The following is a 27,205-nucleotide window of genomic DNA, read 5'->3' on the forward strand; positions in this document are numbered from 1 at the left end:
TTCTTTTCTTTTCTTTTCTTTTCTTTTCTTTTCTTTTCTTTTCTTTTCTTTTCTTTTCTTTTTCTTTTTTTATAGAACTCCATTGACATTGTTGTAGTTTGGCTTTCTTGAAGAAATTGTATTTTCTTGATTCCTGTTGTTCTGGGTTTTGTACCATCATGGTTGAAATGCACTTATTATAAGTCGCTTTGGATAAAAGCATCAGCAAATGAAATGAAATGTAATGTAATGTAATAGAAAAATACTGCTGAGTGAAAGGGTTAATGACACAGCACAATTTATTCTCAAAAATAACACTACTGCATTTGCATTTTTGTACTGAAGTACATGTATTATACATGAGAGTCACTATATGCTGCCAAAAGATCTAAACAGTCTTGACAGTCAGTACCACACTTAAAGTTGCAAAATAGGTTTAAATAGTTCATGGGAAAAATTGTCCAATTTTATCCTGAACTTAACGTATAGTTATAAAATTCAACAACTTTTGGGAAGTGTGCTTGTTTGCTTTATGGAGTTTGCTTCAACAGAGAAATCTACGGTCCATCACTTTGATCAACAGTATTTGTGGACAGCACAGAAGAAGTTAAACCGCTTAGCACAAACACGAGGAGCATGTACTGTATGTACTGTAGCAGTAGCGCCGGCAAGATCTAATTTCAATATAAGCACACGACCTGCTGGCTAGGTATATATGTCGTTACTACTACTATTTACTGTGTCCAGTACGCAGGGCAGTTGTGATATGGCTAACGTAGCGTCTGTTCCTAAGGATAGGCGAGCCGAACCTCGGTATGTGCAGGTAATGGCCACGGTATTGTACTAAACCCGCAGCATTATGGTAACTTTCAGTATTTCACATGGTTATGGAAAAAGTCTCAAAGTTATATATGTCACTTCCCCACTTCTGCGCTTTTGATTTCCAGCAACAAAACTGATTCTCCATGCAACTGTTTGAAAGTTTGATGAGTGTAGCACTCTCACCCTCCATCTCCTCTTCTGCTGTGTTTCAGCTGGTAACTCAGTGCAATGGCAGGTTCACGGAATGCTTCAACGCTCAGAAGGAGTGCAACAAAGAGAAAAATCGAAATTCCTCCGTGGTGCCATGTAAGTGTCACGTTGATGTTAAAACTCATTACATTGAAAACGACACTGCCTCTGGCAGTAGCAAGTGTACAGTTGGAAAATAACAACTACCAGCTGCAATTAGAAATCATTCATGTTACTCGGTGAATACATTAGATTAACTGTGAGTTTACAGGACTGAACTATTAAGTGGCGCATAAAGAATCATGGAGAATGCCAACGTGCTGTTCTAAACTCATAGATGACATGAAAGAAGATTTGTTATTATTATTATTATGTATTTTTTTTTTAAGATTAACTGGCTGTGTGAGTTACTGCATAAATTACTATTTACTCCTTACAAAATGCTGGTACATAAAATAAAGGCAATTTACAAAAAGATTCCCCAAAAATGTCTAACTATTATATTTGGAAAGTCATTGGATAAACCATAATGGAATACTCTATTGTTTAGAGGCTGTCTTCTCTGAGTACCATCATTCAGCTTCTCTCCATTATCAGCAGCTGTTACACAATCTGTTTACAGTCTCTGCCTGTTCCGTAGTTCCCTGAATCACCAGCCAAGAATTACTGAGAACTGTCAACACTCAACCAGTAATGGCAGAAGTTTGAATACATACACATGCAGTTGCCTGTCAGTGAGATTGTTAAATGCCTGTTTTTTTTTTTCTCTCTCCCCACCCTCTCACCTCTTTCACTCTCTGTCTCTGTGAGCAGCGGAGCGAGCAAGGGTTGGCTTAGCACCTTTACCCGGCATTAAAGGCACCGATTATATCAACGCCTCTTACATCATGGTCAGCACTTCAACTTATTCTGTCAATCATTGCTCTTTACACCATCTATTTGATTGTTTGACTCAGAGCAGGTTACACCAATTCAAAATGCAATCTGTCAGTATCAGTAGCTTCCTGATGGTGCTATAATGATGCCCGAATTTTACATAGCTTAGACCGAATGTTTTGACTCAACACAATACAATTTCAGAAAAGAGGAATTCAGAGATTCGCTGCAGTAAAATTGGGGACTGTTGCTTTCACAAGGTACTTGAGAATCGGTGTTGAACTTCTGTAAAGTTTGGGGACTTGCAAAATACCGATTTCAAGCAGAACACTACATCAGATTGAATTATATTTTCAGATTGACATTGCCTTTCAGTTTGCCGGTGACTCGTGTGTCATTACATCCCTCCTGCTAGATAATGCCTACATCTTCATGAGATGTTCATGGGTCCAAATATATTGACCCAAAACTGAAAAGGGGAAAACCTACAAAAACCTTGGTGAAAAGCAGGTTGTTAAGTGTCCATGTAGTTGGCTTTTCTTTGTGGTCCGGTTAAGCTGTTCCTGTGGAGAGAAATATTGCATTTGTTTAAGATGAGGCAGAATCAATCAGTACACACTGTATGCTGGTTAGATTTCTCTGACTTTAAGCCTGCCTTGCTGTGACATCATTTTATGTAGCCAACGTTAACATTATGAGATCAAGGTTGCTGCAGTTTTTGCTTTCTAGGCAAGGCGCAGTTCATTTCAAACTAGCCTAATAATTCAGCTATAGCAGGTTATTCACCAGCAGAGGCCAGGTTTCACCCTTAATGGGTAGTTTGGTTCTTTAAAATGCAACCAAATCCTAAATATGCAGATGATAATGAGCTGATGATTTTTTTTCAGTATGTTAAGAAATAATTGTGGTGTCAATGGTGTCGTGTAATTCTCCCCTTGATTTGTTGTTTTGCTTTTTTCAGGGTTACAACCGGAGTAATGAGTTCATCATCACCCAGCACCCTCTGCCCCACACCACAAAAGACTTCTGGAGAATGATCTGGGACCATAATGCACAAATTATCGTTATGTTGCCAGCCGACCATGGACTGGTAGGAAACACACACACACACACACACACACACACACACACACACACACACACACACACACACACACACACACACACACACACACACACACACACACACACACACACACACACAGTATAATACACGTATACACTGTATATGATGACTACTTACCACTTTTACGAGCATGTGCACATCTGTCCATGTGCCATTTTGGGAAATTGTAGTTTGCGGTATAAGTCACCCCCACACAAACACATGCTGACTTTTATGAGGTAGGAGTTGCCAGAAATGCACAGCAAATGGTGCCATATTACAGTGGTTTATGTCACACAGTCCTTAAGCATGGGACATTTATGGGTTTGCTCAGCGTAAATTCAGAAAATGTATACATAACCCATAAACACATAAAACAGGGCTGGGAGTGAAAGTGATGTGATCAGAATCAGATCGGACCGACAGCCACAACACTTACAGGACTGAGTTATAGTCATTTGAATTATTCAAAGATGTTTGTCACAAAACAGAAAAGAACCAAACATTGTTTTGTAAACACAGATAAAAATGACAAATTTGGTATCATGTAGATCCACAAAGAGAAAAGTCTCCCAAAAAACACCAAGGTTTCAGAGGAAGACCATTTTGGTCAAACATGCAGCCAAAAGTCTTTCAGGTGCAACTAAACATTTTCATTGATCGCACTCAAACAAAAATTGTAAATATATTTTTCGGACCTCTCCACAAGCAGCATTGTTTGAGTGAAGTCAATCACCGTGCAGGTCATAGGTTTTGGTCATTTTAGTTCAGTAAGCCCATTTGAAATCATTCCTGGGGAGAGCGGTGCGGTTAAGCTGACACATAGGAAGCTGGTCAGGACTTGTTTGACTGGCAGCGGCCAGTGTTATGCTAACTTTTACCTGCCCGCAGAGAATAGCATGCACCTTGCAAAACAGCGTACACCGAAAGGGAAAACTACTTGACATATATAACGATTTGGCAAAATAGTAGGCCTACTGTTTAAAAAGGATATAATCTTCTTTGTTGGATTCATTAGATTGGATAAATGATCATTTTTGAACATTTAGAGTCATCAGTGTTATATTAGACTCAGTAGTAGGAGCATGTCCTTTATAGGATTTATCTGTAATTGACAAGGTTTCTTTGATTAATCTCTCCACATTCATACTATATTATTACTATTATTATTTGATCTATTTTTTTTAAATCAAAAATATATATTTCAATGTGATTCACCATAGTTTAGGTATTCAGAAAGTTACACTAAAATGAGGTAGTCATGTGTGGACTAATAAGTGTGAGGTGTCAAATCTCTCAAAGTTCAAATAAAGTGCTGATAAAATCACGACTCAAATCAAACTTTAATTTGGAAGTGTTTATTGCATGCATTATTCATCAGAACAGGGTTTTGCTGGCAATTAATGCATCCTTGATTATTTAATTTTAGTTCATTATAAATTAATCATGAATCATGAAATTCACACTGTTGAGAAAAAAAAGTACATGCTTAGAAAACATTTTGATTTGGTGGACACATTATTCAGTATATCTTACAGGGTGTAGAGAATATTCAGTAAGCAGGCAAAACTCGCATTACACCAAAAGCTGAGCTGTCTTTGGGAGGGTGAACAATGTAAACAAACCTGCTTTGGGAAATGTAGGTTAAGGGCAAAAAATGATGCCTGAGTGGATGTGATTCGTATAAATAGTCAATCACTAATCTGTACATTGCAGCCTGTTATGAGCAGAACCTTCTCGATGCACTAAAACTAAAAATGGTTTAACTCTAATCTTGCTGGTACCAGCATTTATTTCAACAAGTGGGTGCTGGCTGAGCAGTACAAACTGTGAATACTGCTGTAAATGTATTTTATGATCCACATCTTGCAATATAAATAAATTATGATGTGCTTCTAGCAAAGACGAGTTTCTGAATTTCTACATTTTGCTCAATATAGAGGATGAAGCAGGACACTGTATCTTCACCATTTACATAATGTGTTAAGAAATTACCAATATGTATGGACACTGAAAAAAAGGTAACACTTCAAATGTATCATTGCCGCACCAAGAAACGTGAACAATGTAAACAAACCTGCTTTGGGAAATGTAGGTAAAGGACAAAAAATGATGCCTGAGTGGATGTGATTCGTATAAATAGTCAATCGCTAATCTGTACGTTGCAGCCTGTTATGAGCAGAACCTTCTCGGTGCACTAAAACTAAAAATGGTTTAACTCTAATCTTGCTGGTACCAGCATTTATTTCAACAAGTGGGTGCTGGCTGAGCAGTACAAACTGTGAATACTGCTGTAAATGTATTTTATGATCCACATCTTGCAATAGAAAAATTCTGTGCTGGTGCACCAGTGCAACCAATGTAAAAGTCAGCCATATTCACAATGGGTATCTAAAGGAAGTATCTATGTGACATTTCCATTAACCTATCCTGCCATCAATGTGCGCTGAGCGATAGTGGTTTGAGGATCAGTCAAAAAGTTCTTAGACTGTTCTTGTTGTGCAAGAATGGAGTACAGCACAGTAATGTGCACAGAGCGGGGGAAAGTCATATCTCTCTTGAGTAAGTTTACCAGATTACACAGCTTTTTGACCTCTGTTATGTGCATGTTTGCGATTTCACCATTGAGGAACTGATCTTAAGGTCACAATATCGGTTCTGGCATCACAAATCTTTGAACAATACTTAGCCCTAGACATCACCCTCTAACGTACTCACATACACCAACATATAGCTATCTAAGGTCAGACACATCTACCTTAAATAAGAGCTGTAATTAAAGGAGGTGCACGCTTGCAGGAAGCTTTCGTTAGTTTCAGACCAGCACTGCAACCGGTACAATGCGGCTTTGCAAATTGCCAGTCATATGGTCGATCAATAGGTGCACTTCCTCTACCTTTAACATTACTAAACTAGCTAACCTTTAGCAAGCCTCTAATTGAAAGTTTCGCCCACAGCTATGCTTGACATTTTCTAATAGATTCTGTAAATGCAACAGAAGGTTTTTTTTAGTTGTTCAGGATATAATAAAAGATCCAGCTACTGCAGATTCAGAGACATATCTCTGGTGCCTCGAACCTGTATGCATGAGATAAAATGTTCAACTGTTTTAATTTCCTGCAATTATTGTCATTACTAGGTTTTGTTATTTACACACAGTGGAAATCACATCTCAGTGTTGTATTAAACAAAACTCCACAGAGAACATATTGCAATAATAATGTATCATTTGTCAGTTGGCACAGTAGTGAAACTGTGTGTGTGCTCTTCTGCAGGCGGAAGACGAGTTTGTTTACTGGCCTAGCCGGGAGGAGGCCATGAACTGCGAGGCGTTCACTGTCACCCTCATCAGTAAAGACCGACTCTGTCTGTCTAGTGAGGACCATATCAGCATCCACGACTTCATCCTGGAAGCTACACAGGTTGTTGAGTGTGACAGAGAGAGGGGGGGACTTAAACACTGTCAAATTAATTGAATTGCACTCACTGAATACAGTATTAGTACTATGACATCCTATTCAAATGAAATAATGTGGACACTGACAGAAGTACTGCACATGGAACCTTTTAACATCCTCTTCGCTGCCCATTAACACAGGGACAATTCCAGCTGAGACTGTGTACTGAAAACAGAGCAAAGAAAATTCAAGTAATAATCAGACTGTCACACCAGATTTGATTGTGAGCTGGAAAAGATTCATAAATGCAGTGCAAGGTTTGAGAGTGAGTTGGAACAGAGGGCTGAGTATGATCCATGTTTTGACCCTCTAGAGCAGGGGTGTCAAACTCATTTTAGTTAAGGGGCCACATACTGCCCACTTTGATCTCAAGTGGGCCAGACCAGTAAAATCATAGCATAATAACGCCAACAGAACGACAATATGTCTCTATGTTTAAATCATTGGTGAAGGTTTTTGGATGATAAACCCTATTTTAAGGTCTTTCTACAATAAACTAGAAACATAAAGAGCAAAAACTCAGACATCAGCCCACTGTTTATCTGCCTGGGCTCTCCTCTGCAGATTCCCTCGCTTTGTGACGTCACAAAGCGAGCAGCGAGCGCTGCTGCCTGTGGCAACGAGCACTTCTGCCTCCGGAGCAGACATCGCATTTACGCTGTTTTGGAAGCAATTACTGGATCGATTAAAAAAAAAATTACAAAACGTCATAAACCTCCATATTCTCATAGAAATGCAATTTATGTCTTTCTGTAATTTTCACACTTAGCAAAGTCATCCGGCGGGCCGAGCTGGACCCCCGGGCGGGCCGGATTCGGCCCGCGGGCCATATGTTTGACACCCCTGCTCTAGAGGAACTGTGTCTGTTGATTCAAAATGAAAGAGTCCTCGCTCACTATCCCCCAAGCTGCACCCTTTCAGGTTTTCTTTTCCTTGTGGAAATATCAAGAGCAGAGCAATAAGACAAACAGATGGAAATGTTACCCAGAATTTGCTGATACAATTCTCATTCTCTCATTCACTTCCCAGCATTTTTATGCACACCAAAAAAAATTGTTAAAGGGGCTTTTATATTCCTTTTTTTTGTTTGTTTGCTCAGATATACATTTACCAAAGTTTAACCAACATGACAGCTACGTTCAAACAAATAATTTACATCATAAACACATCTGCCTGTCAGTGTAAAATGACAATTTAAAGGCAAAACATTGTTGTTGTTTTTCTAATGTTAGTTGCAGCCCATTGGCACCGCCAGGTCTTATTTGCTTGCTTCACATGTCACATCAAAGTCTGAACCAAATACCTCTGAACTGACTTCTTCTCTTGTGTTGTGTCGCTTGCTGTATTTCTGCATCTCTCTCCCCCTGCCTGCCTGACAACCAGGATGACTACGTGCTAGAGGTTCGTCACTTTCAGTGTCCCAAGTGGCCGAAATCCGATGCACCCATCAGCAGCACCTTTGAGCTCATCAACGTTATTAAAGAGGAGGCGGCCTCTCGAGATGGACCAACCATCGTCCATGATGAGTCAGTATTATTAATTTACTACTTATTATGCCACCACATCACTGCATGGCTTTATTTCCAAGGAGACACCACATATTATGATGCCTAAAATAAATTTAAAAAAAAACAATGAAAGGGCATTCTTTATTGGGACCGTTTGCATTTTTAATCATAGCTAGAAATTCTAGAATGAGGAGAATTGCAGTACTTGTTGTGGGTGTGTTGTGTGTTGGCTGGTTGTCCTGTTGTAGAATGAATGTCTCATTGAATTAATCAGAGTGCCCCCAATGGAACAGCGTAATATCTAATAATGTAAACATCTAAAGTGCTAAAAGCCTTTGATCAGTACTCAGGTCTGACTTTTTTTTATAAGTTTAACTTATACAAAATGTACATTTAAAACATGGTTTGACACTTTTAAACACCAGTAACAGTGCTATGGACTGGTTATATTATCAAATATGTTAGTCTGAGTTCCAGGATTCTACTAAAACATGGAACATACTTTGTTACTCATTCATAATGGTTTCCGGCAACAACAGCTTATCACTTAATGACCAATGAAACACTGGCAACATGACGATCCTACAGTTGAAGTTAGAAATAACACACTCTTTCCCCTCTAAACCGCCATCTTCATTCCAACAATTGACGGTCCCCCTCCAGCCCTCTGACACCACTCCTCCCTCATCCCACAGATACCCCAGCAAACTGCCCAATTAAATGTAATGAAAGTGTCTTTAGTATTGACACACATTAGTGTTCGGCAATGACACTCTAATCCAGCAGCTCTCTTCATGTTTATTCATTAGAATAATGAAGATTGCTTGTCGCATCCTCGAACAGAAAAGTGACTAATTGAGCTCTTCATCTGGTTGCTATGGCGTAGCCGCCTCACAGCACCCAAGAGATTGTCAGTTAGAGGCTCATCCTAATTGTCTGCGTGCTCATTATTCAGCCAGGTGCAGGTTGTTAGCTGCAGTTTCTGCTGCGCTCCTGACAGAGCTGCTAATGGAAGACGGGACCTTTTACCTTGTGAAGGCGACATGCCGCTCTCCTGGGATATTCACACTGGGCTGAGCTGCCTTTCTCAACTGGATTCACTTGCTAATAAATCTTTAATCTCTGCAGTGACAATCTTGATCTGTGAGGTTCTTCACTCCCTCAGTGAGCTGCTGTCAAAGACGTCTCAAACTTTGAGCAGTAGAGATCGACACAGTATTTCCACATTAAACATTTTCCAGTCCACTGAGAGATTTTGCTGCAGCCAGTTTATTCTGCATCAGATTTCAATTATGACACACAGAACAAGGGAGCAAAGTGACAATCTTTAATCAGACACTTTGACAAAAGACTATTTAAAGAAATAACACCAGAAATGGCAAGACCTGTAATTAGCTGTTTTGAGCATTTAGCTCTAAAACACATGAAGCTCAGGCCCTCATAGACTGGAGGGACATATTTAAATTTATAAATGTGAGGATAATGGTACACAATTTAGACAGCCTCTCGTGGAGGAAATACACAGTGTTGCACTGAATTGTTCGCTCAAAAAGTGACAAAACGGATAAATGGAGTAAGAGAGTAAAATTTAAACCCAGGCTTTTTCTTCCATTCATAAAAATGGCCAATCACAGCATGAAGAGGGTGTGCAAGTCAGATTGTCCATTTCAAAATGCATGAGCGCTGATTCCTTCCTGGAACAATCTTACAATCAAAGCAATGTATACAAATATTTCAGGAGCTTGCAAAATTTCTGTGATTTCTCTGGTGTAAAGGTACAGATGTTCTGCTAAAGGCATTATGACAGAGTAAACCTTTCCAAACAAAACTTACTTTCTCCCCCAAAATACCTCCTCATTTACTCTCCCCATCATCAAAACAAACCGCATGCCAAACTGGAAGTGACAGGGTTTATGGGAAATTTGGTCTTATCATGTGGATTAGACTACTGATCGGCACACTTCCCTGTGTCAGTCTAATCATACAGAATGTGTTCAATTACATGAGCCTCACAGTTGTATGAGCTTGCTCAGTGTTTGTGCATGTAGTATGAGTTGAATTAACATTATTTTAAGAAAATGATAACACTTATTTTTACAGAAAATGTAACCTATGCACTTTGACTGTTTTGTAAAGGAAAGTCAATTCTATGACTCAAAGTTTTGGTAACTTTGAGCCCAAAACTGATGAGAACTAAAATATGTATGTGATGTTCAGTATGTAGGGAGTGATTATGACTCTTTCTTCATTCTGTAGTAATAGTAGTAGTTGTCCTTGACTTGCAATTTTTGCCATTGACTGCAATTTTACAGAAGAAAATGACTTAACTACAAATTGTATCACAGATTTTGAAAAAGGCCTCTGCAAAATCAAACATTTTTGATTGCAACAATCACAACAATACTAGACAGACTGAAGTTTGATGTTAACAGTGAAACAATGAAAAATAAATGTGAACTATTTAGGCATCATAAATATATGTTCATGATGTAGATTGAAAAATTCTTCGATAGCAAACCTTACTAAGCTCCACTGGTATGTCGTAACATAAAGTGGGAAGCATGGTGTTATTGAGTAGAATAACATCAGGTCATTCTCAGCCTATGGAGTACTCCAGTTAGAATGTGAAGAAGCATATTTAAAGAAAACACGTAATCGGAAGAAGTGAAGAAGCAGCCAGATAATATGAAGCACAGCGACTGATTGCCCTCATGTTCTGATTGAAATTTTCCTGCAATGACACACTCAAACTAAAACTTCAGCTAGCCATACAAAATAGATGAGATTATGAAAACCCCAGGATTTTAGGCCACCTTAAAAAAAAAAAAAACATCCCACCGTCACCCCTACTACCTGCAAAACTAGCAGATTTAACAGGATGTTGATGAACTAGTGGAGGAGAAATTGTTGCTGTACAAGACCTTTGTGATATCATCATGCAGACTCATGCTGACCCCAGACCCTGTGTGTGTATGTGCATGTCAGGTTGGGAGCAGTTTCAGCTGGCATGCTGTGTGCCCTCACCACCCTGTCTCAGCAGCTGGAGAGCGAGGGCGCTGTCAACGTTTATCAAGTGGCCAAGATGATCAACTTGATGAGGCCAGGAGTCTTTACAGACATTGTGAGTATTAATACTGCAAATGAGGTGATACCTACTGATCCCAGAGATACACATAATTATGAGCCAAAACATCAGGACTACCTGCCGAATATGCTGTTGGTCCTTCATGTGCATCGTAGAAATGGAAGTTGCAAGTTGGAGCAGCAGCGGGTCTCCATTACCCGGTGGCTGTGGTTCATGGTTCGCCCCTTGGATCATGAGCACCTCACAAGCCCTGCTGTTTCCGAGGTCCTCTGACCCAGTCATCTAGCCATAGCAATCTGGTTCTCGTAAAAGTTTCCCAGGTCTTCATACCTGATTCCTATTTCTCTCACCTATCTTGACTACGAGAACCGACTGTTCAATACATCCCAATGCATGTTGCAACATATTCGGTGTTATTCACTGCATATGAGTGGTCAGAACAGCTACATGCTTACAGTCAACATAAAAATAGACAAAAAAGACTATATTAAAGACAGAGACATCATGATGAGACAGCAATGCCACAATTTCTTGCTTCCAAGATCTTGTGCTTTATACTGCTAATACCAAATATCGATAGGGATTTTCTAAAGTCTGTGTACCAATTTGTTAGGACTGTGTCTTGTATCATTGAACATGGCAGCTGCATCTACATTTAGCAAACCTATGTCCCTATATATAATCTGCTCTCCTCTCTGTCTGTCTTTGTTCTGTCTCTCGTCCTCATCTGTCTCTGTTTGGTTCCCAGGACCAGTATCAGTACCTATACAAAGCTCTGCTTAGCCTCGTCAGCACCAGGGAGAACGGCTCGGGTCTTCTGGCAAGGGACATTAACGGGATGATGTTATCTGTGTCCAACCAGTCAAACCAGGCAGTGAGCATGGAGTCACTGTTCTGAAAGAGGCCCTTCAAGGCCCAGAGCTGAGCTGAGGGTGTCCTGTGGGTACAAAACACCCTGCGAGGTCCCTGAGCCAACAAAAGAGGCGCTTAACTTTGTAAAACGACAAGGAACTATTGTGGACAAGACTTTTTGAGGCCTTTTTCGCCAGACTCTTGGTTAAAATGAATAACCTGATCACTTTTTTACACTGATAAAAAGTTTTGATATTTATTTTTTTTGCCATTTTATGTCTTAACGTTCTCCTACTGAAGGGTTTGCACCTGCATTTTTCAGTTTCACGACAGCGTTGGTAAGCAACGAGAAACACTTTTCTGTCTTTTCTTGTTTGCACTATATAATGTCAGTGTTACTGCCTGTACTAAAGCTGACTCCCTTGGCTTTTCTTCACTCAAACTCAGATTTTTTTTTGACATTCCATGTCTTTGGCCCTTATTAAAGCAACTGTTTCTGTGAAGGACATCACTCTGCCTTCCACCTACCAGTTGTTTTAAGACAGTGGACAGAGGGAGGCGCAAACTCTCTGCCTCAATAACAAGATGCCGTCCGATTTCAGATAAGCGTGACCTCCTCTGCCCTGCTCATCTATAGTAGTCATATAACCACTCATATCACAAAAAACAATATCTTGGAACCTCTTGCCACAGGTAGCGCTTGTTGTTGAAATTAATTTCCTCTTCACCTGCTTTTCTTTTTTTTGCCTTGTTTGGTTGTCACTCTCCTTCTTATTAGCGAGTCACACCTGTTAAAATACTTAAGGTGGTGTAACAACTGCTACTGTGAAATTTAAAGATTATTTCTTTGTATAATTCATATTATGCTTTTTAATATATGGGAAACTGTATGTAGACATATCTAAATATATCCTTATCATAATAACTTTGTGATTTTTGTACATGTCCTTTGTGGCCTCCCGCCTCAGGCCGGTTAATTTCCACTGCGTGCTATAGTTTACCACTCCAGTACTCACAGCCATTTGGAAGCGGACGCCCTCAGTCCTCAACATTCTTGTATGCTGCTATGTCATTTCAACTCACACACCCATGTACATACATACAGATGCCACATTAGAGATTTTACATATAAACATTTGACCAACTACAACAGATGATGCAAACACATGCCAGCCCGCCTTTTTTGGAAAATCCTATTTTGTTCTTTTGGGGGTTTTTTTTGTAATAAAGTCATTCTCATAGACAAGCACGGATTACGAACACACAGGCCTGTACGTCAGGTGGAGCATTCATGTACTCAGTACCTATACAAAGCTCTGCTTAGCCTCCTGTGTGTCATTAGGTTGAATCAGTATGATCTGCAGGGAAACAGCAGACTCAAAAACCAGCTCTATGCAACAAGTTGGCTACATTTTAGAAATTCAAAACAGGGTTTAAAACAGTCTGTAGGGTTCTCAGAGTTAATCTAGTCCAATTTTGACTAGTCTCATTCATGTTATCTTCCCCTATGCTGTCACTACAGTGGGGAAAAAACCCGAAATAACCCTTTTCTTCTGCTTTAGGTTGTTTGGTGCTTAACATGATATTTAATACCTCTTTGAACTGCATGGCGTGTTAGAGCAGAGAATCAGACAAGAAGCATGTCACATTTGCTTTCTCTTAATTTGCTCATTTAAAAGCTTGAAGCCAGTGCTTTTAATGCCACACGTTTGTCCTTTTTGCCCCGATGAGTCATGTCATGTCCATCAGTCTGTCACCTCTGTCGGGTTGAATGTGAAGAGCTGCAGTTTGTTTAGTAACATGGTTTTTGAGTCATTTCACACATTCCTGACTTCACTGAAATTTTGACCTGATCTTTAATCTCGATGCTGCCTGTATCGATAATGTCTGTTTACAATATGATAGATGAGAGCTGCTCTGTCCTACAAAGCCAAAACACAGGAACTAGACATTCAGTCAAAACTGAATTAAGATGGGAATCACAGGGGAGGTCTTTCCTTCCCATACAAATATTACATCGTAGAACTGTGTCATTTTTTAGGTAAAAGAAAAGTAAAGATTCACAAGACCAAACTGCAAAGATCTCTCCAGCTGGTTTTGCTCATCAAATGATACATTTAACTCAATTTACACACTTCACCCAGTTCCTTCCATTATTTATTTTTTTCTGTTTTGATATCTGATTCAGTGTGTCAGATCAAATCAGACAAAAACTACGTCTAAAATTTTACTGCAGGAAGAAAGGTAACTAAACTTGCAAACCTTACTCAGCTCAGAGTAGCCTAGGACTCCTGATTCATAGTGGTCGAGCGACCTTTAATCACATATTTCAATTTGTTAAATTCATGATTCATTTATTAGACTGAGCTGATGAAACACATTTTTTTGTAGATCCTGTGGTTTCCATGCGCTTCAAATAATAAGTGCTGAAGCTTTTTTTTTTTTTTTTTTTTTTCTTCTTTTCAACATGGAGTCGCGTTGTTCATGTCACTGTCAAAATCAACTCACGCTTAGGTGTTCAACTCTAGTCAAACAAGTGGAAAATATTCATTATTCAAACATTAAAGTTATGCTCTTCACAGATAGTTACATTTTCTTTCATTGTAATGACAAGGAGCCATGGCATACCAGCTCAAATGTGTTGAAAGTAAACAGCATTTAAACTTTTTTTTAAATTTATTTTATTACTCAAATAGAGTTTGATAAGAACCTTCATTAATCATCAATTTAGCTTCATCAGTATCCTACCATACTCTTTTGTCAAACTTGTTTCCATGTTAGTCTTGTTGTCAGCAATTTCTATGAAAAGAAAAAAAAAAACACAAGGTCTCAGTAATTTCAGATGTTGCCACCCTATCTGTGGCTCTCAGCCCCATACTGAGTTCTATTCAACACACATTACATTTTTTTAAATTATTTCTTTTCTCAAAACATTTGTGGTCTTTAGCAAACATCACAAAGCAGATAACATTTTTGGGGACTATTTTCTGTGGCAGATTAAAAGAAACTGAAGAATGTCAAGCTTGTTGGTTTTGTTGACAATGACACATTTGTGGAATTTCATCACCCTTATTCTTTCAATTTTAACAAACTGTCAGCTGTGGCCCAGTTACACATAACACTGTAACGTACCCTGACAAACTGTCGCTCTTCTCATTTAACCAGCCGGTTCACCAGTTTTCAGACCATCTCCATTTTAACTGTAGGGCTCTAACCAGATCTGAGTCAACTGCCGTGGTACACAGACCTATAAAGCTCATTTCTAACACGTCACAAACTTTAAAGCAGGAGCACCCTCTGACTACGTCTGTCTACAGTGTATTATTAAAGGGACTGATATATTGAACTGCAAATTAGACAAGATAGACCTTGTGGAGGCCTGTTCGAGATCCGTGCTCACAGAGGTGTGGTCCCTCGCTCCAACCCCCCACCCCCCGCCCAAGGCCTTGTGTACATAGTTTCCATTTCTCAACCCCTTTTCTGGAGAGATGTATTTTTTTGTGGTTTTGTGGCCTACAAGCAAGGAGCACAGTCTAAAACGTGTCCTGCTTCAGCTGCAGTGACCGCTCACACACAAACACACACCCACACACAGACATTTCTACATCTACACATTTCTTTGACATGAGGATGTTGTTCTAATTTAAGTGCAGATTTTGATGACATTCTGTACCTCTGTGATCGATGATGTAAAATGAAGTTCAGTGGTTTTGCATTTTGAATGAAAATGTGAACGCATTTATTTATTTATTTTTTTCCCCCGCACAGCACAAGACAGATGTGTTGGAGGAGAAACAGCAAGGGGGACAAATGTACTTTGATTTTCTTTTCAAAAGAACTTTAACCAAAGACTCCTTCCCATGCAGAAAAATATGTTGGGCTCGCTGTTCTGTCTTTTGCTGATTTCTCTTCTCCTGACTGGACGCCCAGCAACCACCCCACTCCTAACCTCTCCCTCACACTAGAACTGTGTCTATATCAGTGTCATTATGAAAAGTTGCTTCAAATTCTCACTTAAGTATCAGTTTGTTTAACTTCAGCAACAAAGTCCCTTCAGGCAGTTATTGTTTACGTCATTGTTTCGGATAAAGGGATGCATCAAAAGATAGTAAAGTAAGCAGACAGAGCATTAAAGATGCTAAACATATATTTACAGACTCCCTTGCAGTTTTATCTCTTTTTGAAATGAAGGCCATATGAGCTAAACTCTCCATCGAAAAAAACATTTACTGTTTCTGGGCCGTTGCTTTCTTTTCTTAAGTAGCCTAACAAGTCACACCAGAAAGAGGCACAACAAAACTCATTTCTGTGATCTAATGTTTCTGCTGAGCTAACTTTTAGCATGTTTTCTACGCATTTGTGCTAATCAGTTAAAGAAGTAAGCAGTGGCCATCAGGACAAGTTCGATCGGATAATTCAAAGATAATTTATTTTACTATGCAAGACACAGCTGATTGCAGAGCATAGTGCAATATTTTGTCAACCCTGTTTCCTACAAATGGCCTTTATATTCAACTAAATTGAAACAGCAATTATAAAGTTCAAAGTGACCAGATTACATTTCATCTTAATGTATTTTGCGAGTCATAAGTACATTACTACTGAAGGTTTCAGTTAAATGTTTAATCTCCATCTGCAATGACTTCAGCATTATTCAATTTTTTATGTTTTTTTAGACAGCTCCTGCTTAAAGTCAAGGAAAGGTAGTGTGCTTGGTCTGCTTTAATACCAAACAAGTCCACAAGGATATTGTTTATTTAAATTTAAGAAAAACTGCCATGTTTCCCAACCTGTTAACCAATTATTTTTTTTCTACCTAAACCCCAGACGGGAGTCTGGATGTGAACCCCAATCTTTGGTGTAAGAGTCATGTGCTGGACATCCACCATCCACACCAAGCACCTCCTCCTGACTCCAATGCAGTTCATAGATGTGACGCTTCATTCAAAAAAGATCATCCAGCCAGCAATTACGTTGCACTGTAACTTAACTGGAAAACTTTGTAGATATGTAGAAATGCCATTTCCAGGAGACAGGGTGATATCAAACTGGGGTTGGCGCAGCTAATTTGGCAGCTGCCCCTATTTGTAAACTGTCTGGACCTCAAAGTTTAGCACTGTGAGAAGAGTTTGCAGTTCCCGTGGGTTAGCATGGTGAAGGAACTGACTGAATGAAATGAAGAGATTTTTGAAGTGTTGTTGTTCGGACTGCAGGTGTGATCAGGCCCCTAAGATGGTCAGTCTACCGTTTTTCCTTTCTCCAAGTGATTATGATCAATATGATCATTCTGAATGAAAAGGTTTTTGTGTTGCCTTTGAAACGCTTACGCAGCTGTACTGTCGATAAGAAATGTACATATATTTTGTTGCCTCTGTAACCCGGCCCTTCTCTGGAAGCTGTGTATGTATTGACTGTCAGTGGAAACGATGAATCAGATTATGAAAGTCCCATCATCCAAATATCCACATTTCTCTTTTGTAAGACTTCACATGTACAACAAAACTCTCACACGGTTTCCAATCGGACACTGTCTGGTTTAGAGTCACAAATATTTTCACTCACTCACTGTTGGCTTCGCATTCTAGTTTCCAGCCTCATGCCCTCCATCAATGTTCAGGCAGTGATTGTGATATTACAATGTTTATCCCCTCCTTTTTGATTTATTTCCTCTTGGTTTCCATCCTCAGGAGGTGATGGCTCTGTTGTCAGGCGTGTCCAATAGAACAGCTCTCTTATAAGTCATGACTTAATCTCTTGTGCATTGACCTGTTTTAAAAAGGTGGCTGTTCTTTCCTCTTTTGTAACCTGAAATAAGACAAGGCGATGGATTTCTTTTTGTGTTCATTTGTTTGGTTAAAAGCTATATCAGAGCATTCTATTATAGTGTTATTTAATATGTAAATGGTATTGCTATACATAAAATAAAATATGGGTTTTGATGTAATTTTCTGAAATCATTTGTGTGATAATATTAGTGTTTTTTTGTGTATGATAGTTTTTTTTCTGCAGGCTATGTTGTAGCTCTTGTTTGGTTGCCCGTCTGACTCACTTCAGCTTATAAAACATTTCTAGAAACCAGGCTTTTTTTTCTTTTTTTTTTACCGTTATCATGTGTGAGCTTCTATTACTTTTTAAACAAAAAGAATGATCATTTATTTTTGGTGTTGCACATTATGAAGATGCTTGTGTACCAAACTGATACAAGTGAAATTTTTGACTTGAATGAAGGTTGAACACAACAATACTAGCTGTTTATCAAATTTAGTTTGACTTAAGATGCTTTTAAATTTAAGAAAGCAGCATTTAGAATAGCTCCAGGACTCTGTGAGTAGATCATAGAAATCTGCAGGACAGAGAAAGAGACTTTCTGAGTCATATATATTATTGGTTATTATGAATGTTATGTTTCCATAGAGACGTGTAATTCACAGAAAGGTAGTTCTAGCTCCTGCTCTCTTGAAAACTGTTATTTTCAAATGCACATTTGTTGCACTAGATGTGACGCTATTTTTCTTTTTTTTACTGATTTTGTTTGTAGTCAGTCTTCATGCGTCTTCACTCTCTGCAACTAAACAGCTCGTATTACCTGTTTTCTTTTATTTCCTTTTTGTTCGTATATATCAGCCAGTTTGTTGTAGTTCTTGGTTCTAATTGGCTGTTGCTGACTGTACATGTAACTTGAGAACTGCTTTAAAAGCTGAACCAACACTTGTAAGGATGAGTAATTTGTTTGATGAATGTGTCTTCTTCTTGGCTTTTATCGAAGGACCGTTTACCTCAAAGTTGGCTCTTTTGATCATGTTGAAGGCTAACTGGAACCTTATATGTTCAAATGAGCAAATCCCTTGAAAAAAGTACATTTTGGACCAATATGAAATGTTCTGTTTCACACTCATTAGTGCACCTGCATAGCATTATGGGTATGGAGGACCATGGCTGGTGAAGCCACTTCCTCAGAGACAGCAGTCTAATGTGATGTCCTAAAAAGTCTGTGTTTTTCACAGTTTGTTGAAAACGGTTTTGAGAAATCAAGCGCCACAGGCGACTACATCAGAAGAAGATTTGCCATCACAAAAGTTTTCACTGGCAGTCGATGTTGACAGCAAGTACATACTGAATGGCTTCCCATATCTGGAAAAAGATGACCGTAGGCCAGACGCACATTGCCTTGTAGAGAGTCTGGTGCTGAAGCACTTCCAACACACTTTCCAATGCATTACCAGCCTGTTGGGCAACATCAACGGGAACAAACAGGAACTCCCACCTTCTGTGCGAGGGAGAGAGGAGCTGTCCAGTTCCAAGGTGCTGAAACATGATAAAATGGTACTGTCCATATACCACCGGAAGCCCAACAGAAATAGAAACACCCTCAGCACGCAACACCAGCATGTAGCCATCTCCACAGACATGAGGAGAAAGCCAGACACTGATTTTTTACAACCAAACAAAAGCAGGGGTTGAACTTTGACCAAATGGCTTGGCAGGACTCAGTGAAAGGTCAGTATTATCATTAATTGTTGAAGTCATTAAAACATTAGTTATTTTGTTGAGTACATTTTCTTCCATGGAACATGCAGAAGACATTATAACCTGTATTACAGGTCAGATACTGGTTGATTGTCTAACCAACTTGGTAGAAATGCTCACGGACGCATTAGCTGTGAGTCTTTAGGAATGTTACCTTGTGTTGTCAAGTACTGACTTGTGTTTCTATTTGTGTTCAGGAGGATCGGCTTCACTGCCTGTGGCTTGCTGCTGCAGCCCACACCGGTCTCTACACCCGCCAGTACCTTCCCATTATGCTTCATTATTTCAGTCCAAGGATTCTTCTGAGTCCAATTTTCTCTTCAGAGTCATTAAAATCTGCTGTTCTTGGGGGGGGGGGGGGATTATCAGTGGTTTTATGTTATTGTTTTTGTTTCTTTTTCAATGAAGCACCTTGTAACCTTGTCCTATATAAATCGTGTTTTTTTATTAAATAATTCTATTGCCATATTGTCATTTTATGAGTCGAATAAGAGGACCACAATTAGCATTTTTCTGTGTGTTGTAGAATAATAAATAAATTAACCTTGCACCTTAAAACTCAACGCATTCAAAAAATATGAACTGTGTTAAATCAGTTCACTTTCAGATTTAGTTAAAGCTAAAGCAGATTACAGTGTACCTAAATGTCAAACTAAACTAAAATACTCCGATCAAAGAGAACAAATGCAGTGATAGCTCCGAAAGCAGAACTCCAGTAAAACCGGGCAAATTAATGACAAAAGCACAGTCAGATTAATGCAGTGTCTACACAGGAGTGAGAGCAGCATGTCAGCAGAGCTGCAGCAGCTCTGGTGCCCCGTCTTTCTCCATTACACAAAAGGCACTCAGTGCAGGATTGAGCTGTAGGACAGGAAAATGCTGAAATTCTAAAGTCAGCGTGGTTACACATGTTCAACAGAAGAAACGAGACATTGGCTGTAAAATGTGCTTCAGCTCGTGTTTACAGGCCTACAGTCTGCGTGAAACAAGAGTTCTTGTGTCCGTAGCGAGATTGATAAAACAAATTAAAAATTCTGTTAAACAGACACGTGTAAGAAATGACAAAAAAAAAAACATGTCTGAAACACTTTTTTCTTAGACACAGCTTAGTCCGGTGACATACGTTTCAGTAGTTAAACTGCATTGCAATATCTTCTACATGACACACACACACACACACACACAGGCACATACTGTAATTGTGTGTTTGTATCATGTAAATGCCATCCATTCTGTCCACTAGCATTTGGAAAGTGTACAAGAGTCATATGATCATCCCATTCATGTATGCAGGGGACCAATAGGAAGTCACTGGCCCTCTTAACTCAGCCCTATGGCAGTTTGTCCCTGTAGTCACTCTCAGGCTCAGAAAGCATGTTCTCCATACACCACAATTATAGAGGAGATATCTGTAAAACTCAAAAACAAGGTCTGTTTTTATTCTTACTAATATGAATTTCTACTTCCACGATTGTTGGATACAGAATAGGCTACATGTCTATGTATCTTGTCTATGACAAGGAGAGAGACAGAGGAAGACTGTCAAGGACACCTATATTGCCTCCATGCAATATAGGCCACGTATTGAGAAAACGCCTCGCATCATAAAACAGATTCAAATTGCAGTGAATTAAACACAACGGGAAGTCTATTGACCGCATCCACTGCTTTCTAAAATAAAACCATCAGGGGGCAGCAAGCACCGGGTATAGCGATTGCTCTGGGACTAAACTCCTACCAAAGAGCAGCTGTTGTCAGCTTCCGGGTGAGATTTTCAAAATATAAACATGCTATTTGTAAGATTCGAATAGAAAGTTTGGGATTTTGATATGAAGCGATAAACTTAACGTCAAACTCTATTATAATACACATTATTGTAGAGTAACGTAAGCAATTTTTTTTTCCCCCATCAGCAGCAGTCAGGTAGCATTTTCAGTAAAACTGCTAAAGCATGCACAGAAGTCTTTTATTTTGAAGTACAAATTTCTCCCACTTCGGCCGTATTCATTACGTCAAGCTGTTGGTTAGGTTAACGTCACACTCCGGAGGGTCAGAGGGGAGTCTTATCTGCCGGCAATGTCTGCCTCTCTGCGTGAAGAAATGGAATTAATTGAGAAACACGAGGAGATGTGAGTCAGCACTCTTGAGTAGGATCTAGTGTGGATCCAGTTTGGGTCTGCGGCGCACCCGTGAAGACTGCGCTCTACGTGTGTGACGTCGGTACTGTGCGCAACCGAGCACACCTTTTACCTGTGGCGTTTTGTGAATAACCTACTGACGTCTTCACGCTTTTCATCGGAAGCCTGCGCGTGTAACAGCAACACGAAGAATGTGCCCTAGTTTGTGCCCCTCGCGAATCAGCAAACGGAGCTAACCATTGTTGTTGTTGTTGTTTTGGGGTTGTTGTTTTTTTTGTTAATCAAGCGACAACGTGACAGAAACTCCCACCACGGGGTTACCGGCGCTTTGTCCCTCTGACTCAGGTGTCCCCTCTCTGCTGTGCGACGTCAGTTTAGGAAGGCGAGCGGAGCTGCTGGAGCGGACGGAGGGTCGCAGAGAGCAGCCGGACGTCCAGAGGAAGCGGCAGGGGAGGGAGTGTGAGGCCGCTCGCCGCAGGAACGCCTCACTGCTGCAGGTAGGAAGGACTGGTGGTTGTTGCCGGTGGGCCCTTTTATTCCTTCTTCACCCGTAACTTCCGCAGTGCCACAGATTACAGGCGCTGCGGTCTGTGTGAAGAGACGGGAACTACCGATGCACAGAATGTCAACAGTAACCAGTAAAACAAAACAACAACAAAAAAAGTACACTTTCTGCACATGGTCTTCTTTCTGTCACGTTCTGTTAAAAAAACAAAAAACAACCCAGCTTCATTCATTCTGTTACTGAAAGAACAGGAGGCATATCAGGGAGAAATAAACGCAACCACGATTAAATAATAATAGAAATCTGTATTTTAAATATTTAATGACAGGTAGAGTCAGTCTGTTGTGCTTCTAAGCTTTAGGCAGAATACTACTATGCGGCTGCGTTGCATATGCATATGCTGCCATCCAGGCAATGTCTTTTTCAGGAAAGGCGTCGCTTCTTTCAGCAAAACAATGCCAAACTGCATTCTGCCCATATTTCAACAGCATGGCTCTCTAGTAGAAGACCCCGGGTGCGAAATTGGCCTCCTGAAGTCCAGACCTGTCACCCATTTAAAAAATTCTGTGCATTATTAAAATGAGAAATATGACAAAGGAGAAACTGTTGAGCTGATAAAATTATATATTAGGCAATAAAAGGACAACCGTTCACTTCCAAAACTCCAGAAGCTGTCTCCTCAGTTCCCAAACATTTAGAGTGTTGTAAAAAGAAGAAGTGATGCAAAACAGTGATAATAATTCCCGTCGCAACTTTTTTGAGACGTGTTGCTGGCATCAAATTCAACATGAGCATATATTTTTCATGAAACAATAGAATTCTCAATTTCAACATTTGATATGTTGTCTTTAGTCTATCTGCTATAAAATGTCGGTTTACGTGATTTGCAAATCATTGCATTCTGTATTTATTTACCTTTTACACAGTGTCCCAACTCTTTTGGTATTGGGGTTGTACATCTACATTAGTAAAATAATATTTGAAACATGGGTAAACAACCTTTGGACCCATAGTCTTTCAAAGAATCCCGCTTGTCGACCGCCTTTGGAACCCATATTTGTAAGAGTGCATGGCCACAGTTTGCATGGATACGAGTGTAGAAACAGTAGCAGCATCTGCTCTGTGTTCCTGCAGGATCTCCAGAGGATAGAGGATCGTCTCAGAGGAAGACAGCTACCACACCCAAGTCTGCTGGCTCTGGAGGTAACAGGCTTTCAAATACGCACAGCTGTGTGAAGTTTCAGACTAAGTCTTAAATTTAGTTTGTAATTATTAGGTGGTTTTTTTTATTTATTATTTTGTAACTTATTTTAGTGTACAATCAATAAGAAATACAATTAGATAGGAAACAATACATTTAAAAGGCAATTACTCAGACACTGAGAACCAATACCACACAATAACAATGAAAAATATACTGCAGCCCATAAAAAGGTGCAAGCTGAATCTACAGTTTATTGTGCCAATTTTATTTTTTTTACAAATCACATGAACCGATCTCTGGACGGAGGACCGTGGGGTACAAAGAAATGTTTATGTTTTGAGTAATTACATTTCATTTAAATGTTATATATTTTACAGAAAATGAACAATCTAAATCAAAGATATAATGTCAGAATGATTAAAACACCACTCTGGCATAATTATAATTTCATTATTTAATATCTTGCCAATTTTTTTGACACTTTATCTCGTGGCACTGCCTCAATTTCTCATCTTGACTGGGTCAGAACAAAGAAGGTGGGGCCCAAGCTTAGCCCCAAATTGGGCTGCTCTATTAGGATTTTATCGAGTCTTGTTTAAACATACACATTGCTTCATAAGTTATTTTAGCCATTTTAAAATACATTTTTGTATCTTTAATTCAGTATATAGGATTTGTATTCCAGTGGTCCTGGTGCATCTGCAATTTTCAAAAGGACCTGAGCAGAGAGCGCACATCAAATTTTGTGACAAACTTGGTAAATTGACAACAGAGACCTTGAAATGCTTTAGAAAACCTCCGGCAATGAAGCAATGAGCCTGAAGAGGTGTCCCGAGTGGCATTCACGTCTCAAGAGGTGCAGAACGTCACTTTCTAAAACCGAAGAAGGCGTGTCTGGTCAGGAGGAACCAGGTGACTTTTATTTGATATTTGCAGGTTCTACTGTGGCGTTCTGAGGCGTTTAAGGGAAAATATTCCGTGGAAACGACCAGGATTGTGACACAATGGCAACTGGTGTATCCAACATGACATTGTACAAGTTTATTGTCATTTGCATCATCACAATTATCGTTCCCCAGCATTCCTTCTCGCTGAATTTGACTCCCTGCCTCTTCGTTCTCTAACTTCCCTCCGCTCTGTGCACATCACAGTGCTGCGCATTGTTCGCATCAGAGTCAGTCTCTGAACTTTTTGATCCACCCTTGTATAAGGTATATAATGAAGCTGGATTTAGAAAATCCTTCATTTTATACAATACTGTAATTGACTGAAGTGTCAATATCGGTCGGGTGAGTTATTGTGCTGGCATAGAGCCTTCATGATGCATTCATATGTTGCCCATCTTGCCCATCAATGAGGCTTCTATGGTTTCTCTCTTTCAGACAAGATATTGGATGTCAGTGGAAGAGTCCCTCCCAACCTGGGAGCACTCCCTGCTGGGTAAAGGCCCACACCCTACTGATGGCTCCCGACATTCACCCCATAGAACCAAACAGAAACCCAGCACTGCTAAAGACCACGGCCTGCCTCCTCGCCCAAAACCCAGGACTGCTAGATAAGTGAGTCGTGATGGCCCGACTGTAGCCAGAAATGTCGTGCTTGTGATCCCATGGTGCAGGTGATTCTAATATCTCCTTCAGACCCAAGTAGTAAATCTGAGAGTCTATCTGAATGAGTCAGTGTGGTTCAGTGACCTTCATTCATTCTGGCCAGGGTTAAGTGGCAGTGTTTCTTTCAGGGATGGAAGTTAATTGGGTGCCACCAACATTTCAAATCTCTTTTAACTTGCCGACAAGAAAACAGATGGGCGGGATGGAGGGGAACTACACACCACACCGGCATCTTTACTAACAGTGACAACCACAGTGATACAGTTACATGTATTCCTGGGGCCAGAGGAGGCGACATTGAATCCTATTTGAAACTGCTGGCAAAGGCTAAAGTTAGATAGTTATTAACCTAGGCTGTTGTGACATCCAATTACTTCAATCAGAGGTCACTGACTTTGATTTGTACTTGGTGTTTAACTTTGCCAAAACCGGCTGACCTCCAACACTACTGTCTAAACAGTCTTTTACTGACTCCTTGGCAGATGTTTTTACACAGTTAAATAAAGTGTTTGTGTTTGCAGTTTTGTCATAAATCCACTAGAGGGAGCCAGCGTCAAAGATAAAAAAAAAAATAAAAAAAAAAGGGTTTTCATAAGAAAAGCTAAAACTTTAGTTTAGGAAATTTCCACACAGTCAGCAAAACAATCAGTTCATATTGATGAGAAGGAATTACAAGTTGCCTTGTCTCTAATTATGACTGGCTGTATTATTTTCTAAAAACATTGATTAACAACCCTGAAATAATCTTTGTTTGCTGAGGTTTTGAATCTCAGCATTTTAAAATGAATCAACAAATAAACTTGTCAAAGGCTTCTCTGAGAAGAGAAGCCTTTGACGAGTTTTTGTGGGCATGCAGTGTTTCTGATGATGACCTCAACATGCATCTGCATTACAGACAATGTCCACAAACAATCTGCTAATATTCTTTCCATCTTTCAAGAACAGTTAGGGCTCAGCCAGTAGCTTGAAAAATAAAGTTTTTACCAGCAGTACACCTGTTTCTTGTTCACAACACAAAAACAGTCAATTCTCACAAGAAAAGTCATTTGTAAATGAGTTTCACTGTTGAGTTCTTGTACTGTTTTTTTTGTAAAAAAAAAAAAAAGACAATAAACACTAATGCATTTAAAAAGTTTGGCTACTTACTTTTTAATTATTGTTTTTAATAGGCACTGGTCAAATGTTTTCAGGATTGTGGCCGTCCAAAGTGTTTTTGGAGGTCTCCGCTTTGTCAGCTGCTATTTATAAAGCGAGCCTATATGCAGCATGACTGCTTCTTTTCATTGGGTTACAGGGGGGGGGGGTCCCAACATCACACAGCCTGCAGTTTAACTGGCTGATGTAACTTGAGTTGTGTGTGGATGTACAGTGCAGAGACACGGGTCGCAGTAACAGTGGAGTTATGCGAGGAGACCCATACATTTGTCGTTAAATGCAAAATACCATGGCACCTGCTTCTTCACTGTTCGGGGGGGATGAAGACCCCCAGCCTCTCACTTTTACTACCTCTCTGTACCCCTCCCTGCCTTTAACCCCTAATTGTCGGTGATCAGATCTGCGCCAGGCTGACTCGGACTGGCGGCTTGACAAACGCAATCATCCGGACAGCCGGGGGTTGAGGTGGTCGGTGGTTGGCAGCTGCCCCGGCTCCTCAGCTGGGGCCCCAGCGTTGCATGCCCTCGGGGGGTCAACTAGCCACCGGCCACCTCTGACTGACTGGACCAGTCTGGACTGATGTGTTCTGGGTGGTGGGCTGCTGGACCAGGACACGGATGGAGGGGGGGGGGGGGTGTCGTGAGGTCAAGGGCAGGACTTAAGAAAGGAAGGGGTGGGGGAGGTATTACGGCTGAGTGTCCAATCGTGGGTGACAAGGTCGAGGGGAGTGGGAGGGTGAGATGGAGGATGATGAAGATGCGATGTAGCGAATTATCTAAAAGGGTTTTGAAGAGCACGATCTGGAGCCCTTCCAAATGACTAGCCTTGCTTTATGTATTCTAATGGCCAAGGCCCTGGGGTGCTGGGGCCCGAGTCACCACTGTTGTCAGTGACCAGACCTGGATTCACCCTGCCAGCCACCGACAACAACAACCCCTCAGACAGCAGCCCGGCTCTCCTCCAACCCTCCTCTGTCCCTGGTGGCGTGGCATGAATCTGGAGCCATGAGATTATGCAACACTGTTTGGCTATTGAGAGCCCACTGAGAGCCCTGACAGTTAATTGGCTGAGCCCAAAGCCTGCAAATGGTTAAGTGTTGACTCCAGTTGATTGGATAATGGGTAATTGCATGCTGCATTTCATTCAGTGATATGCTGCGGGTGTAGCAGGGCAAGTGAAGGGGAGGGGAAGA

The 27,205-nt window shown here is 40.2% G+C and overlaps 2 protein-coding genes across 2 annotated transcripts in view; both read left to right on the forward strand.

Annotated features, from left to right (window-relative positions):
- Positions 1 to 17,818, forward strand: part of LOC138623620 (receptor-type tyrosine-protein phosphatase gamma-like) — a 379,070-nt gene extending 361,252 nt beyond the window's left edge. The window contains exons 23-29 of the mRNA XM_069703240.1: positions 1,014 to 1,107; positions 1,804 to 1,880; positions 2,828 to 2,956; positions 6,247 to 6,393; positions 7,813 to 7,955; positions 10,923 to 11,058; positions 11,771 to 17,818. Of these exons, the coding sequence (XP_069559341.1) occupies positions 1,014 to 1,107; positions 1,804 to 1,880; positions 2,828 to 2,956; positions 6,247 to 6,393; positions 7,813 to 7,955; positions 10,923 to 11,058; positions 11,771 to 11,920 (876 nt within the window). The 3' untranslated portion in view covers positions 11,921 to 17,818. The remainder of the gene's footprint in view (positions 1 to 1,013; positions 1,108 to 1,803; positions 1,881 to 2,827; positions 2,957 to 6,246; positions 6,394 to 7,812; positions 7,956 to 10,922; positions 11,059 to 11,770) is intronic.
- Positions 17,819 to 21,416: 3,598 nt separating this feature from the next.
- Positions 21,417 to 25,990, forward strand: cep15 (centrosomal protein 15). The gene is made up of 4 exons (XM_069703243.1): positions 21,417 to 21,530; positions 21,913 to 22,036; positions 23,179 to 23,247; positions 24,631 to 25,990. The coding sequence occupies exons 1-4, from the start codon at positions 21,478 to 21,480 to the stop codon at positions 24,805 to 24,807; spliced, it is 423 nt and encodes a 140-aa protein (XP_069559344.1). The 5' UTR covers positions 21,417 to 21,477; the 3' UTR covers positions 24,808 to 25,990.
- Positions 25,991 to 27,205: the final 1,215 nt, after the last annotated feature.

The sequence above is a fragment of the Brachyistius frenatus genome, unplaced genomic scaffold, assembly GCF_029030835.1.
Source record: "Brachyistius frenatus isolate BFR_SWC_R1_liver_20210118 unplaced genomic scaffold, ASM2903083v1 Contig_45, whole genome shotgun sequence".
Classification (NCBI taxonomy): Eukaryota; Metazoa; Chordata; class Actinopteri; family Embiotocidae; genus Brachyistius; species Brachyistius frenatus.